The 17,302-nt window shown below is 44.2% G+C and overlaps 1 protein-coding gene and 1 long non-coding RNA gene across 5 annotated transcripts in view; one reads left to right on the top strand and one right to left on the bottom strand.

The window, feature by feature from the left end:
* Positions 1–1,514: 1,514 nt before the first annotated feature.
* On the bottom strand, positions 1,515–14,426 carry LOC143819204 (uncharacterized). Of its 4 annotated transcripts, none has more exons than XR_013224856.1 (4): positions 14,287–14,426; positions 10,294–10,395; positions 3,670–3,747; positions 1,515–2,210 (listed from the first exon to the last, which is right to left on the bottom strand). It is a non-coding gene; the product is annotated as an uncharacterized LOC143819204 (long non-coding RNA). The 4 variants fall into 4 exon arrangements; XR_013224857.1 differs by having other exon boundaries at positions 14,158–14,288; XR_013224855.1 differs by lacking the exon at positions 14,287–14,426 and adding an exon at positions 13,239–13,487.
* The window catches only part of ANK2 (ankyrin 2), a 331,669-nt gene continuing 327,991 nt past the window's right edge, over positions 13,625–17,302 (top strand). The window contains exon 1 of the mRNA XM_077300524.1: positions 13,625–14,019. Within this exon, the coding sequence (XP_077156639.1) occupies positions 13,945–14,019 (75 nt within the window). The 5' untranslated portion in view covers positions 13,625–13,944. The remainder of the gene's footprint in view (positions 14,020–17,302) is intronic.

The raw sequence follows: 17,302 nt of genomic DNA, 5'->3' as shown, positions 1-17,302 counted from the left end.
ATCTGGTGTCTCAGATATGCCAGAATGATGCATTGTAGGGCCTGCCTCTCTAGTGAATGCAGTAGAGAAGTCTTGGACACAGAAGAAAAATGAATCCATAAAGGTTAGTTAAAATACAATCTCTGTGGTGAATTTTTCCATAACATAGACATTTGGAAACAGCAGCAGAGAAAAGTGAATTTAGTGTCAAAATCATTTTTGGGTTCACCTTTATTAGATACAGCCTCAAAATGTTTGGATATAGCCTGCTTTTTTACTCATTCTCACCTATTCTACCTCCTTGCTCTACAGCCCTTATTCCCAAAGCGTTCATATATGCAGTTTTTAACCCTAACAGTGGGGCAGGTTCACCCGTCAGCTGAGATGGCTGGCCCGGGAGTGGCAGCATACAAATATAATAAATAATAATATTCTAAAATGGCATTTATGCATCCAGGACTTCTGTTGGACACAAACCCTTAATAAAGAAGTCACTTATGAGCACCAAGGTACCTGCAAACGTGTTTCTTTTCTGCTTTGAGGCTTGTATGTGTGCATTCAAAGTGGAACTAGGGATTGTTCCCCAACATCAAGCAACAAGTGAACATATTCTGGCTTGGCCATGGGGTACAAACATATTGTTGTTTCTGGACTTGGCAAATTTTGCCTATGGCCTTACAACGATTCCCACTCTACCTCTGAAGAATACATGGTGGTCCCCTCTTCCATTTTATTCTTACAATAGCCCTGAGGATATTAGACACAGAGAAAAGTGACTAACCCACTTATTCAGTGAACTTCATGACTTAGTGAGGACTTGAACCTGGGTCACCTAGTCATTGCCTGATCCAGAAACTATCCACTCTTTACATTTGGTAAATAACATATTTAATAGTAATGAAACAAACACTCTGGCAAGCTTTCCGATTATTTAAACTCAGCATTTCCTTGATAGTGTAAGTCTGAACTGGTGGTGGGGTGGGGTGTATGTGTAATCAGAGTCTCAGTCCAGACACAGGTTGACTTTTAAAAGTGATCAGAAATATTGGTTCAGTTACACTTTATTTGTATAAACATATCAGAGAGAAATTTATGAGTAAGACAGAATAATCATGAATGTTCCAATGTTTTTCAGTTTTCCTGATTTCTGAGAGCCAGTGTGGTGTGGTGGTTAAGAGAGGTGGCTTCTAATCTGGGGAGCCAGGTTTGATTTCCCACTCCACATGTAGCCAGCTGCAGTCCTGTCAGAAGCCCTTAGCTCACCTACCTCACAGGGTGTCTGTTGTAGAGAGAGGAAGGGAAGGCAATTGTAAGCCGCTTTGAGACTCCTCCGGGCAGTAAAAAGCAGGGTACAAAAACCAACTCTTCGTCTTCTTTAGTGATAGTCCTTTGGAGAATAGATAGACAACATTCATTTAGTTTCCCCTGACCCTGCTCCAGAAAGTAGAACTGCAGCTACCCAGGTTCTCACACAAACAACATGGAGCACCCACATAAGACCTGTTTTGTGGCAGCTGCATTCACGTCTAGTTTAATTCTGGACCTGGTTCAAGGTTGTCACATTATCCTTTAAGGCCTTACGTGGTCGGCCCTGCATATCCAAGGGGAGCACCTGTCTGAATGCATTTGCCAGAAAGCACTTTGCTCAGCCACTGCCAACCAGCTGAGGATCCTTGGCCTCAAAGAGTTATTTCTGGCCTGTTGGCTCCTGCCTGGTGGAATGAGCTCTGAAGAGATCAGGGTTTCAATGGGGATTACCAAATTCTGCAGGACCTTCAAGATGGAGCTCTTCCACCAGTATTACTGTTGAGGCTGATCAGGAAACCCTAAAACAACTGACCAGGCCTCCTTCCCCCTCCCCTCATTCCCATTGCTTCATTTTCTAACATTAACAGAAATCATGTATTATTGGTGCTGACAAGTGTACTTGATCCATAATTCTTTTACTATTTTTATTGTTCATTATAATGAATTGTTACAACCTGATTCTGTTGTTCACCACCTCAAGATGGCAAGTCTGAGAGGGGCTGTATACAATAAACAAACAGATCTTAAGTTTTGGTCTCTTTTTAACCCTCTCGTTGAGGGGAAATTCTATGGAAATAATGGCTGACAGAAGAAAATGTGCACAAAACATCCAAGCCAATGCTCCAATGCTAGTGTGCTTCTGCATTTGTGCCACTGCCCATGAAGAAGATCCTCACTGTGTGGATGCCGCCTTAGTCTTTTACCTGTAAGACAGAAAAAACAGATTTATGAGAAAGAACAGATGATACTGCTGGATCAATGGCCTATGAAGTGCAACTGGAGTGGGGACAGCTACTGTGCTTGACCTAGAATGGAAATGAACAAGTTATCACATTAAATGGAGGCTTGTGGCATTCTGTGTCCCTCCTGTACTAAAATAACCCCACATCTTGAAGGACAGATTTGAGGCTTGCTCTCTTCTTGGATTGATGTGGATTCAGCCACATGACTGTGGGCCTAAAACGAATCATTGCCTGCAAGGCAAGTGTCATCATGTACAAATGCTGATTCCTGGATTCAGAAGGCTGACTCATATATGCAATGACAGTAACAGGCAAAACATTTTTTCTAGGAAGCAAGGAAATGACAATTCTACTACAGATAGTCAGGATATGTGGTAGAACCAAAGGGAATGATCAGAGTTGGTTCCAGAAGCAGGAATGGTCTCTCATGCACAATGCCAAACTGCCCAATTAGTAGAAGAATTTGGTGTTGACAGTGCCACAGAATTCTCTATCAGAAAATCATTTTCAGCAGCAGGAACGCAGTACATTTACTCCCTGCCTAATATTTGAGGAAGAGAATGTGCAGTACCTTTAATGAACATACCCAATGTCATGAGAACATAAGAGAAGTGGCCAAAGACTAGGTGTCTTCAGGAGATCCACCAGGGAGGTCAGAATTCCAGAAGCCCTCCTACTGTGGCTCCCCATAACACCAAGATACTAAACATCACTGCCCTAGACATAATGCTCCCTCTATACCTTGTAGCCAATAGCCACTGATGTACCTTTGCTCCATAGAATCATAGAGTTGGAAGGGGCCATACAGGCCATCTAGTCCAACTCCCCGCTCAACGCAGGATCAGCCTAAAGCATCCAAGAAAAGTGTGTATCCAACCTATATCCATATCTTTATTCAATCTCCTCTTGAAGCTGTCTATGCTTGTAGCTGCAGCAGTGAATTCCTTTGGATAGCCTCCAAGGAAGAAGATTTAGTCCTCCTTGGCACCTTTTGAACATTTATTTTAAGCCAGCAGAACTTTGTTTACTGATTTATTTAGAAGGAAATAACCTGTGTAAATATGTTCCGGATAGGTTGCAGAGGATAGCAACAAGCAGAGATTCTTGCGACAGCATAGACTAAGGGGACAATCCGGCACGCCAAGCCTTTGATTTCAATGGCAGAGACTGAAGACTTTGCTGATGAAGAGAACTTCCCTTTCAAAGTCCATGCTGATATACATTTATTAATGTGTAAAATGCCAGGAGACACCCTCCTTGTGGAATTTTTTTTTTAATTGTAGAATTTTTTTTAACACAGCCATAAAATTACAAGCAAATAATGCCTATAAAACCACAAGTTAAACATCAGTAATATAATGAATGTAGAGTTGTTAAAGGCTTGCTGGGATGTGTGAGATATAAATAGACAGGACCGTACTTGAGACCTGGTATGAATGTTCCTCAGTCACCCCATTCATTGGGCAACAACTGTTCTCATAGGCAGTCCACCCAGTAGCTGAAATAGATCGAAAGAACTGGATCAGTGTCACTTCTGAATTACAGCCAACATATCAATTTTGTACTAGTTATACTCTCAAAACAAAGCATTCCCCCCCTTGAAGGTGTGCTTAAAACTTAAAACATGTGGGTTTCTAGAGCATCATAACATAGAATTCAAAAGCAAGGCAGCTGCCAGGTGTAGGAATAAAAGCCAAATAAAATCTTCTGTGTAAAATTATCAGGATCTTTGAAATAAAAGTAGAACAGCAAGGGTGCCTTAATGTCCAAGATATGATTACCTCAATATTTCATCTTTGTGGTACTTCAGTAAATGAATAGAAAATATGTAACTAATGGTGTTGTATGAAAAGCATAATTAGTAAAGTTATGAGGTAAAAGTGAGGCAATTTTACTTCTAGGATGGATTGACAAAGCTGAGAAGTTGTAGCTTTCTGGATGTCTGCCACACCAGGGAATCATTTTTAATCATGGCAATCAGGTTCTCTCTCTGAGGTTCTCAGCAAGTCCATTTCATATTTGTATGGGCAGAAGACTCCAAATGCATCATTTAAATTGGTCAAATTTATGAATGGTCAAATAGCGGACAATTGATCAATCTTTATTGGTCTTTAGCTAAGAGCTAATATCAATCAGTGGTTGGCTGAAGGGCTTCCCAGACAGGATAAAAAGCCAGATACAGCCTGGATGAAGAGAGCTGGTGGCTGATTGTTAGCAGTAGGAAAAAGAGCTGAAGAGGGCAGTATCAGCAATTGTGATAATAGCTGAGGTGGTGGTACTGTCTGGAGAAAAAGTTGTAAACCGGCATGGACTGTGAAAGGGTGGCGGCTGGAGGGAGAAGAACCTCGGTGTTATTAGCTGAAGAAGGACTGAGAGCTAACAGAAGCACCTTGGTGTCCTTTTTCTAATATCTTCAGTGAGCAACCCCCTCACTATTAAGAAGAGCTGGTTCTTATATGCCACTTTTCTCTACTAGAAGGAATTGCAAAGCAGCTTCCAACAGACAACCTGTGAGGTGGATGAGGCTGAGAGAGCCCTGATATCACTGCTCGGTCAGAACAGCTTTATCAGTGCCATGGCGAGCCCAAGGTCACCCAGCTGGTTGCATGTGGAGGAGGACCAAGGAATCAAACCCAGCTAGCCAGATTAGAAGTCGGCACTCTTAGCCACTACCCCAAGCTGGTCCCCAAACATTGTTGGTGCTATTGTCTTCAGTATCGAGAAGAGCCAAAGAAAAGCCTGATCAGAAAGAAGACTGTTTATTTAGGGAAGGAAACTCACACAGAAAGTGACATCTACTTTTGTTTCGGTAACATTAACCAACAAGAAGGTATACCTGAATTATAACTGTCCAGTTCAATAGCTGCATTATCCTTGTAATGATTAATTCTTCAATAAAAACGCTTCTTGTTTGTCCTTTGGTGGTGTGGTCTATTGCAGGGGTAGTCAACCTGTGGTCCTCCAGATGTCCATGGACTACAATTCCCTTGAGCCCCTGCCAGCATTGGGAATTGTAGTCCATGGACATCTGGAAGACCACAGGTTGACTACCCCTGGTCTATCACATGCCTAATAAATGCCAAGCTTGCCAGATTCTGCTAAAACCTATTTGGCCCTCAATGGTGGTAGTAGAATATAAGGCTAAAGAAATAAAAGGCAGAATAGATTACAAGCACATTTAACGACAATAGTTTCAGTACCATCTAAGAAGATATTTAATACTCAGTAAGTGTCCATAACTACAGATTCAGCATTGAGCTCATTGAATAGAACATTTCCGTTGAACTCACTTGAGCTCACTTCTCTGGAAAATGTCTCTAGATTCATGCTGCCCATTTGCAGATTTGTTGAAAGCATTTGCTGTCTTAGCTTTTCCATTTCTCAAAGGAATGATGCAAAGCAAATCCAGTAGTGGGTGAATGCTTGGACCAAGGGTAGGGTTTGCTGCAAGGAGATATAGCAAAGCAGAGGAAGTAACAGAGCAACTCCAGAAACTGTGTTTTCTCAGAGTAAACAGCTGAGAAGACTTGCTTAAGATTGGTCTCACAACAGGTCTGTAAGAAGTACATGCACGTGGATGTGTGCACGCACACAATCAATACAATGGAATAAAACTTTTCTAAGCAAAGTATACTATGGAGTTATAAAATGAAAAGGGGAAGCGCTGAGAGAACATGCACTGTGATTACATAAGCATCTCTCAAGCAAACAATAATTTGGAAGTAACTGGCGATGGTGTATTTATGTGCTCGTAAATTGTCTGTTTGGAAACGTCTTGGTTATGTGGATGTTGCAGGCCATCTATCTAAAAAGAACAACTGAACTATGAAATCCATGCAATGTTTTTTTTTAAAAGCAAGCACAACTGCAGGCTTGGTTTTTGTTTTTTTTAAAGAGATTTCAGAAAAGACTCCCAGGCATAAATTCAATAGAAAATGCATGCATTTAAAAACGGTGGGGGAAAGAGTGGGGCACCATGAATCTTAGGACACTGGGGGGGGGGGGGGTTTGATGGACACTTTCCAGAGCTTCTATAACATTTTTAAGCAAGGAGGAAGCCTAATAAATCAGTTGCTTGAGTCAAGTTATACCAAAGAGATTGAAACCTGGATTTTGAGGGCAGAAAACTGCTCTACACAGTTCAGATAACATAATTTAATAGAAAAGAGGGCCTGGGACAGCTTGGCAGTGGCATTGTTGGGAGCATTCTTGGCCTTTTGGCTAAGATCAAGTGTAGACTTCCAATTAAAATGTAACTTCAGCTAGCCGTATTTATCCACACCACCTGGGAAACATTAATAAGTAAAGTTTTCTGAAGCAGCTACATGTTTGTTATAACTGTTGTATGTGCAATAGATTGTTTGCCTAGCATTTCACCTGACAGGATCACTGTAATATGTGTTCTTTCTAATATATTATAATATTATTTTATTGAGAATTGAGAATTTAAAAATAAAATTAAAAAACGTAAGATGAGAGGAAGTAGAAATAATCAAAAGTTTTATCTATCTTTCTTTAGTTTTATCTACCTTTCTAGTTGTTTTCAGAGAAGTATAAACATTCAGGAATTTTTGTCTACATTCCTTAATAATCCCTTGTTTTAGAACAATCATTCCACTTTGAATTTCTAAAAGAACTTCCTCTATGCTCCATTGAACCACATCAACTATATCTTGAATTAGATTCATTGTAATAAATTCTGGCTGTTTCACTTAAGGTTTTATAACCTTTCCACTTTTTTTTGATAAACAATCAACCTCTATTATTGTAAATCCAACGATGACATTGTATAAAATAGAAATAATATAAAAATTAAAAATCTCTAATTTAGCACTCAGGGCACTGATAGCACTGATAGCACTCAGGGAATAATTTTTCTTTAAAGCTTGGACATGTGAGAAAGTTCCATTTACTGTTCTCTTCTCACCCCCTCCCCCCCCCCAGCCTGTCTGGAGTCCCATTGCATTTTCAGCTGCATAATGACTAATCATTGTTCACCAGACACAGAAGTACAAGACTTTGTAAGCTCTGCCAGCAAGTATTTTGTTGGCTCATGATAGAATCTAAACAAATAGAATCTAAACTTATTGACTTTTGGCAATCCCATAGGGTTTTCCAAGATATGACGTTCAGAAGTGGTTTGCCACTGCCTGCCTGCTCCTCCATACATATACTGGCCCAGGCTGACCATCCCATCCAAATACTGGCCCAGGCTGACCAAGCTTAGCTTCTAAGATCGGGCTAACCTGGGCTATCCAGGTCAGGGCTCAAACAGCTATGGGAAAATCTGAGACTGCAAGACAGCTCCATCTCCTTCAATATGCAGGGTGCATATGCATATCTCATTCAATATGCTCCATCTCATTCAATATCTCATTCAATATGCTCCATCTCATTCAATATCTCATTCAATATGCAGGGTGAGTTACTGTGAGTCTCAAAAAGGAGAAAATCAGAATCTCAGTAACGACTTTAAACCAGGGGTAGTCAACCTGTGGCCCTCCAGATGTCCATGGACTACAATTCCCATGAGCCTCTGCCAGCATTTGCTGGCAGGGGCTCATGGGGATTGTAGTCCATGAACATCTGGAGGACCACAGGTTGACTACCCCTACTTTAAACTATGTATAGAATGGTTCTGGCTAGTTATCAGGATTTTTATTTTTACTGAGTCGTTCAGCAGTGAAATGGGCTGCCTAAGGTGAGCTCTCCCTCACTGGCAGTTTTTAAGCAGTGGCTGGACAGATATTCATCATGGATGCTTTAGTCCAGGCTTTCTCAACCAGTGTTTTGTGAAACCCTTGGGTTTCTTAGCAGCCCTGGAAGGGTTTCCCGAATGGGTAGGAGTTAATTAATTTTTATATATTTTAAACATGTGTTAAACATTTATCTAGTGATATGACCATATATTCACCCATCCCATCCAAAATGGCCAATGATGGGCTTGGAAGAGGTGGGAAGGGGAGAGGCCCCAGGTGGACATGTACAAAACTAGACTTCCCAAACATATTTTGCACAATTAGGCCACTTCTGAGGTTTCTCAACGCCTGAAGTACCTTTCAGAGGATTCTCAAATGTAAAAAGATTAAGAAAAGCTGCTTTAGTCTGACCCTGCATTAAACAGGGGGTTGGACTAGATGGCCTGTATTGCCCCTTCCAACTCCATGGTCCTATGATTCTGAGATGGCTGAATGCTAATTGTTCCAACACGAGGAGTGAACAACATATTTCTCATTCATTCATTCATTCATTCATTCATTCATTCATTCATTCATTCATTCATTCATTCATTCATTCATTCAATTTTGTATCCCGCCACTCCTACGAAGTGGCTTGTGGTGGGTAACATTTGTCCTGACAATAAAATCCCATTAAAACAGTCTAAAACTCCATTAAAACCACCTTAGATGGCAACAAATCACCCCCCGCTCAACAGACTTCTTAAAAATGCCTCAGGAAGAAAGAACAGGGTAGCCAGATGGAATGGCTGCCTCTGGGAGAAGCGGTTTCTAGGAAAGGCTGCTATGAATTAGTCCTTGCTAACTTCTCTTTTGTCGAACCACTATAAAGAAAGTTCTGCATTCAAGTTGGATGAGGCAGCCCTGTCCAAACCAGGAGCCTCTCTTGGACTACTTTTCAGAAGGGAGGTGAGAGTGCCACTCAGTGGAGGTTTGCTGAATTGAAAATATGTCTATGCCTCTTATTGAAATGACCTCTACAATATCAAATTCATACACAAGAATTAAACAACTATAAGGGAAATTTTTTAAATCTACCTTTTATCAAAAGTCTGGCATCTACAACTCAATTTTAAATCTACCTTTTATGAAAAGTTTGGCATCTACAACTCAATAGAGAAGGATCCAGTTAAACAGATGCAGAGAGGGGTTCCACAGAGGTAACCACCCCCAAGAGAGTACTGTCCATTGTTCTTCAGAAAGTACATGTACACAGCACAAGGGTCTGAAGACATATCTGGCACATTCATACAGAAGATGTTCCTTCTCATACTTTGCTATCAAACTGTTTAACACTTTAAGAATCAACATCTTGAGTTGTAACAAAAAAGGATCTGGAAGACAATCAAGATCTTTCAAAACTGTCAAGTTTAGTCCTAGTAGTATCTATGGTGTTGGATAACAGAAATTTAGAAGAATTTCAGCACTAGATTCTGACTTTAGTTTCGCAGGAAAATAAATCTAAATTTTGAAAGAAGGGTTCATTTTCTGTATCTTTTGCATTCTGAAAGAGGAAGCTAGATTCTGGTGGACTTGGCCTCCTTAGGTGTCAAGTTAGTATGAAAGCCAGAGCATTTGATGGTTAAAAAGACACTGTGATGGACAGCACTTTAAAAGTAAGCCTCAAAGTGCTGAAATCAGATAACCAGGAGGTGAAGAGTTATATCTTCACACATCTAGAGAGCTTGAGTGAAAATTTGTTCCTATCACTCTGATTGGTCAGCAACAGCTGAGACAGAGGACTTGTGTGAGTGCTGTGCTGAAGGAATTTTTATTCTGATAGAGATAGCTGTTGAATATCTGAGATTTTAGTCAAACAATACAGTTTTGAATCAAGAGACTGGGTGCAGCCTTAGCTAAAAGCAGTTTTACACAGGAGAACTGGGAATAATATGTCGCTGGGTGATTTGGGTAGTGGAATGAGACTCCCAGTCCAGCCAAAGGAAAGGGAATATCTAGGGAGAGAATAATTCCTGCCCAGTTAAACAGGGACATTAGCTCTGAGGATCTGAGAATTGGGTTCAAATCCAAACACATCCATTATGCATCTTGAGACAATATACACGTGCCATAATTGTTGTAGGGATAAACTGAGGTATGGGAGAATATTGTGTACTACCCTAGATCCCTGGAGAGAAAGGCAGGATTAAAAAAAAAGGGAGATGGGAATTCATTATGGGACCTTTCATATTTGCTAATTAGCCAGTAGGCTCAAATAGCAACTAAGAACCTTTGGATAAATTAAACTAAAATATTACAAAAAAAGCAAAATATGTTGCTAGCGTTGATTGTCAAGCATGCCTTACTAGAAAGTATGGCCTCTTTTTGCAATCTGTTGACATTTGCTTCATGTATTCAGAATCAAGGGAGTACTTCATTCTTCATATCAAGTTCTGGCTTCAGGTTGTCTGTTACAGGATAAAGGAAAAAGATAGATACACATAAATCAGAGGAGGAAGAAACAAATAGCAGGGGGAAAGAAAGATCTGAAACTCACCCTCAGAAGCATCAAGTGAATGGTCTGTGAACTAGAAGACACTTATATACCCACGGACCCAACACTACTGTAATGACTATTGATTTGTGTAACCAGGATAATGCGATCTTTAAAAATATCTTGATCCAAGTGTTTCTGGGAACTCTCTTTGCTGAGCAAAGCAGAGGCTGCCAACAGATCCCTGTTGCTTGTCTCTCTCTTTACAGTTTCTTACATTCTGCTGAAATCAATGAAGCTCCATTCCAGCTACATACATTTAGGAATGCAGAGCTAATCTGCTGTATTCTACAGACCTCCTGCATTTATCACAATTGATATTTTTTTTCGGCTCTTTCCCATCATTGTCCTGCTGTATCTTTTGAAATCTGTGGTTCATTCTTCTACTGGCGCAGTCTTTATTCTGGAGGCAGAGCCATAGAACAGCCTTGGAGCTGGAGTGGCTCACAAATACCTCTTTCTGTGCATTAGGAGCATGAGTGACTTGGGGAGGCATGACATGCATTAGCCTTTTACGTAATCAGACCTGCAATGTGCTATTTTCATAGGTGGTGGGAAAGGTTCTCTCTATACATGGGTTCATAGGGGGGGAAAGGTTCTTTCTATATATGGGTTCTCTTTATATTCCTTGCTGTATAACTTTATTCATTACCATATAGTCCATTCTGAAAGGCACAGCTTTAGTTATTTCTATTGGGCTACACAAAGAAGTCGCAAATGCCCTTGGGCATTGCAAATGACACAGCTATATTTCATATTACTTTCACTAACTTAAGCATGTCAGGCTTCCTTTGCACAATCAATTGAACAATCCTTACAGAATAGGTCTATTGAATTTCCTCTCGAAGTTGTGGCATATCTCATAAACCCTCGCAGAGTGATTTTTCTCCCTTTCTTCGTTTCTAAGGTAGTTTTCACTCTTTAAATTTTAGTTACGAACAGATCTTTGGGAAAATGGTTGTCTCACTCCCTATCCTCTAGGTTAGGGGTAGTCAACCTGTGGTCCTCCAGATGTTCATGGACTACAATTCCCATGAGCCCCAGCCAGCGTTTGCTGGCAAGGGCTCATGGGAATTGTAGTCCATGAACATCTGGAGGACCACAGGTTGACTACCCCTGCTCTAGGTCAATAGGCACAGTGAAGAATATAATCTACGGTTCCTTCCCTGCAAACCCACATTAGCCGATTCAATGAAAACTTCAGCCAAACCTGCCGCAATGTAACTTCCTGTTGACGGTACTGCAAGGAGGATCTGACATGGAGACTGCAGGTGTCTCGCCACAACATTTTAGCATCTTTCTTCAAGACAAAAGCAGGAATACTTTCAAAGTCCCAGTTTTCTTCTTTCCAGAAACTGGATGGAAGGGAAGATGCAAGCGTGAAAATACCCGAGAAAGAAAAGGCTAAGCCCGCTTTCTATATGAGGTAAGAGTGTTTTCTTTAAAAAATAAAGCATTAAAAATCTGGCTCCTGCTTGTGATCCGATGTAGGTCAGTTCATTCAGCCGCCTGATTAAACAGCACATACACACAGGTTTGAAAGTAGATAAAACTGGACAGATGCTGGACAAATGGACCACCCATCTGATTCAGCAGGGCTCTTCTTCTGTTCTTATACTCTCACTGACATGTATAGCTGCCTTACAGTGAATCAGACCATCAGTTTGCCACGGTCAATATTGTTTGCTTACGACCAGCAGCGGATCTCCAGGTTTCAGATCCCAAATCTGCAGCTCTTCTCTTACCGCAGTGGTTTAGAGAGGAAGGATTCCTGATCTTCCATTTAACTTAAATGGCATATTTCCCCTTGTGGGAAACGCACCTGCTTTAGAGACCAAAACACCTGCTGTTTTCTCCGGATCGTCAACTCAGAGCAGTGCAGCCTACCCAGACACATTCTGCCGCTTTCTGTGGGCGGTGTGAGCCAGGGAATAAAGCCCCCGTTTTAAGCTTGTGAGAGACAGGCTTGGAGAACACTCTGAAGAGACCGTTCTCATTTAAAAAAAAAAACTGATTTAATAAAGACCGAGGAACTCTCGGCAGCCGTGCTCAGCAACAAGACCCAAGACATTCATTGGGGTTTGCCCAACAGAGCCCCAGTTTCTCATTTCAGAATGGGTGTAGAATTGTCCTTAGCAGGCTGGATTTTAAGAAGGAACAGAAGATCTGACTTAAGTCAGTCAACTCAAGGTCTATCTAGCTCATTATCCCCAGTTGGATGTTTTTGGGAAGCCTACACAAAGGGAACGGGTGCTGAAGAGTTATACTGCTCCTGAACAGAGAAGCTCCTTGTCCAGGAGAAATATAAGTTCCCTGTTCCCAGTGATTAGAGCAGTGATTCTCATCCTTCCTAATGCTGCAACCCTTTAATACAGTTCCTCATGTTCTTTCACAAAATCTAACTGAAACTGACCAATGGCCTGAAGATCCATTCTTCATGATTGCCTATAAATTGTTTTTTTCTGGGGTTTCTCAGTTCAGCTCTGCCTCTTGGCCCACCATGCCCATCTCGCTCTTTTCCGCTGCTCCGGACAGACAAACGCTCTATCCCGATCTACCCTGCAAGGCTGTTATGTGGATGGTGCCCCCCCTCCCCAGCCAAGCTGCTTGCCCTGTTGCGATCCCTCTGAAAGGGCCGTTGGACCCCCCCCCCCAATGGAGTCCCGACCCCCAGGTTGAGACCCACTGCATTAGAGTCCACAGCCACCCAAGGGGCGTTTGTGCTGCCCTTCCTGCAAAGCAATAGAGCTTCCCTACCTCCCAGTCACGAGAGGGAAATCTCCTAAGCCCTGCGGCGCCTCATTAAGGACGAACCCAACGCTCCGCAAGGACAGCGAGATCAGGAAGGGGGGCGGCGGGGGCGTCCCCGCCGTTCGTGCTGGGTGTTGGCCGCAAACCTGCAGCGTGCTGGGCAGGCAGGGAAGCGCAGATCCCCCCGCCCCCCCCCCCCCCCGGCTTTGGCGATTCATTTCCAGGCGTCCAGCGAGGAGCTCTCCATGACCTCATCCAGCGCCCCCCCCCCCGGGCTCCTTGCCTGGCGATAAGACTCCCAGCACTGTTGCGCGCGACCCCCCCCCCCCTTCCCGCGAGAAGCGCACAGGCGCGCGCCCAGACCCGCCGCCTCGGAGCCCGGCTGGAGCGAGCAGCGGCAGTGAGGAGGACGCGCCCCCGCTGAAGCAGGCGGGCGGGCGGGCGCGGGCGCGGGCGCCGTCTTTGCCGGGGAAGGTCACTCCTTGGCCAGCCGCGTGCCCTGCCCGCCCCCAGCGCCGCGGCCAGCCCACTGCAGGTTGCCTCGGGGGGCGGGCGAGCGAGGAGCGAGCGAGCGGCCGGGCGCGCTTCGGCAGGCAGGCAGGCAGAGCGGCGGCGGCAGCGGCGGCAGCGGCGGCATTAGCGGCGCCTGCCCCCGCGGGAGACGGCTTCCCGGCACGACGCCGCGGGGCTGGGAGTCGCCGAGGGGCGGAAGATGGCCTCCCCCACCACGCCCGGGACCCCCGGAGGCGGGACCTCGCCCCAAGCCAGCCAGCCACGCCTTCGCCAGGTGGGTGCGCGCTCGGACGGCCCGGGGGGGGGCGGGGGGCGGGGGGCGGGGGGCGAGCCGGGAACGCCCTTGGCGGGGGCACCTTCCCCGCCGGCGGCAGCGAGGGGGAGGCGGCGAGAGAGGCGCGCGCCCACCCACCTGCCCGGAGCCGCCTCGCACCTGCCTGGCAGCCGGAGGGCGCTGGGGAGAGGGGGGGGGGGTCAAGCCCGCTGGGGCCGGTCCTCGCTCGCTCGCTCGCTCGCTCAGGCGGGCTTATTTGCCTCGGACCTGCCGGAGAGGAACTTCGCCCGGCCTCCAGCAAGGGCTCTCGGCTGCCGCGCTGTGTGGGACGGGCAGAAATCAATGGGGCCGCTTCACATCCCAGAGACCGGGGGCTGGAAAGGGCTGGCCAGGCTTCTCCACGCCGCCGCCGCCGCTCCCGCTGCGTATTGGCAGGCAGCCTGGCAAAACAGCGACACCTGATCAACTCGGCGTCTTTAACAAACGTGTTGCTGGCTGAATGTGAACCTACCCTTAACAGAGGGACCGATCCAGATTAATATTGGGCTTGGCATAGCCCATGGCCTGCCCAGACACACTGGCGTGCCATGTTCTCCTTCAGCAGAGGAATGACTACCTATGGCTAAAGTGACCGGTGCACATTGAGCCACAACCACAATGCAGCGCAAGAGCCAAGCCCTGCAGAAGCTGTATGCAGCATCACATGCGCTAAATACCACAACTACGTTGTTGCAAATAATGCCTGATTCCGCATTAGATGTATGTACTGCACAGTACAGGGAACACACAACATCCTGTACAAGTTCCATGTTCGCACTCGCACACTTTGGCACTGTCTGGCCATACATCCAATGCTGCCGTGAACAGTTTGTTTTCCACATGAAGGGAGCAGCTCCCTCTTTCTGTAAAACGCATACTTCACTCTGACATCATGTGTAATTACCTCGTTTCCACCACACAGATAACTTAATCCATGCACCCAGCACTGAAACAAATTAACATCTCTCATAGATGAAAAGACCACAAGGGCAATTGAGGCATAAAATACATCTCCCAGAGATCCAAAACATCTGGAATGACTGCATGGTGACTACAGGCTGCAGGCACAAATGTGGTTTACTGTTTGACAGACATAAACACCACCTGGTATGCACAGACATGCTCCATGGTCATTGTGTTAGTGAGGAATGCAGGTTGCACTTTGTGCTATGGACCATGGAGGGGAATGCCACCTGCTGCCATTTGGGTAGGCAAGGGTTCTGTTTTCTTGTGTGTACATGCGAAGATGGCAGGAGTGTCACAGAAACAGCAGGACATTACTGATGGTTGTCTGGGTAGTGTGGAGGAGGGAGTGTTACCATTCATTGGCTGTGCTATTTCCATGCCCTTCTCTGGCATGAAGATAGCGAGGGGTGACTCTGCAGACCCGGGTGCACTTTCCTTGGTTACAAACTCAGCCTGTGTTTGGACTTGAGTAAACAGAGTGGGAACTGAACATGGAAGGGAAATGTCATTTTTATTCTCTGCAAGTAGGCTGAGCTGCAGCGTCACCGAAAGGAGACTTAACTGAGAGAGTGAAAAAGATGCTGATGATACAAAGACTGATGGTGTTACATTGACATTTTGAGCCACCTGAAAACAAATCCAGACTTCCTATGTCCAGTCTTGTTTTGTGTTGTTGATGTTTTATGCAGGGTGAATTATGTCCTGATTCATATTGTTGATGGATTTTATTCTGTCCATCGTAATGAGATCCTCCACGCAAGTCTGCCTTTCTGTTGTCTTACTTCCTTTGGAGCTTTTCCTTGTTGTTCGTAGTCTGTGTCATGGGCAAAGCCAACGTCCAGTTATGTGATTTGCAATCTGGTGAATGTGGTTTCCAGTGACGTCCATTACATTATCTAAAACAAATTTGTCTGCTGCAGAAAGAAGAATGCTGCAAAATCTATTAGGCCTCTGACAGTTAACACATGGATTTGTTAATAGTTTGTATGTGTTTATGTAATAAAAGTGTAGATATTAGAAGTGATGCTCTGCCTTTTGAAACCAATCTGATAACAGTTTTCTTCCAGGTCAGGATTTCAGACACATAATTGTATTAAACTATAAAATAATATGATCCTCTTGTGGCGCAGAGTGGTAAGGCAGCCATCTGAAAGCTCTACCCATGAGGCTGGGAGTTCGATCCCAGCAGCCGGCTCAAGGTTGACTCAGCCTTCCATCCTTCCGAGGTCGGTAAAATGAGTACCCAGCTTTCTGCTGGGGGGGGGGGTAAAACGGTAATGACTGGGGAAGGCACTGGCAAACCACCCCGTATTGAGTCTGCCATGAAAACGCTAGAGGGCGTCACCCCAAGGGTCAGACATGACTCGGTGCTTGCACAGGGGATACCTTTACCTTTATAGAATAAACATCAGTAAACAGCTGTTTTTTAATGGATGGTCTAACCATTCCATAAATCCACACACTTATCTCAGCACTTTCCCCAAGGACCTTCATTCCTGGCATTCTTCTGCATATATTTCCTTTCCACAAAAAAAGCATAACTGGCACTATTTGGTGCATTAATTTACATACATATATATTTAAGTATTTGCCAGAATTGTTTGTCCACATGGCCTGATCGTTATCCAGCCTAGCAAAATACACGTACTGCCAACTTCAGGCTGCTAAGAAGTATCTGCCTGGATATGCAGACATATTTTGAATGCTATGGAAGCCTAGACAAGGAACAGATGTCCTGTTAAGTTCTCAAGTGCTGCTAGCATTCAGTTAAAAGGTGTCATTGTTGGGTTTTAATGTCAGAATTTTGAAAACCACAGAACTGTGTAAATATATGAACATCTACTGCTCATGAACATATTACAGAGGAGTTGTAGGTAATATACCATTGTGTAGTCCAGGTAGTTAGATGATCAAATTAACTGAACACCAGAAGGAATTTCTAGGCATTTTTTTCTTGGCTCTGGTCAAAAACATTATAAGAAGCATTTTGGCACTCCTTGTCTGAAAATCAGCTGGGAACTGGATGATGGAAGAGAAAAAAATAAACTTCAAACTGAGCATAATTCTAAAACAGAAGAAAATGAACAAGAGTGTTTTCTGAATTAATTTCCTGATCCCCAAGCTGTAGAGAGAATATAAGCTCAAAATTCAAAGACTGCTGCTGGATCTCATTTCCATCTCATGAGGATAAGGGCCAGAATAGAGGCAGTAAGCACAACAGAGGTTTCCTGCTGGTGCTGCCTAGATGGTCCCATCTAATTCTGGATCCTGTTTCCAA

Source organism: Paroedura picta, chromosome 10, assembly GCF_049243985.1.
Source record: "Paroedura picta isolate Pp20150507F chromosome 10, Ppicta_v3.0, whole genome shotgun sequence".
Taxonomy (NCBI): Eukaryota; Metazoa; Chordata; class Lepidosauria; order Squamata; family Gekkonidae; genus Paroedura; species Paroedura picta.
The sequence above is the reverse complement of the archived record's forward strand: the minus strand, read 5'-3'. Positions and strand labels throughout refer to the sequence as shown.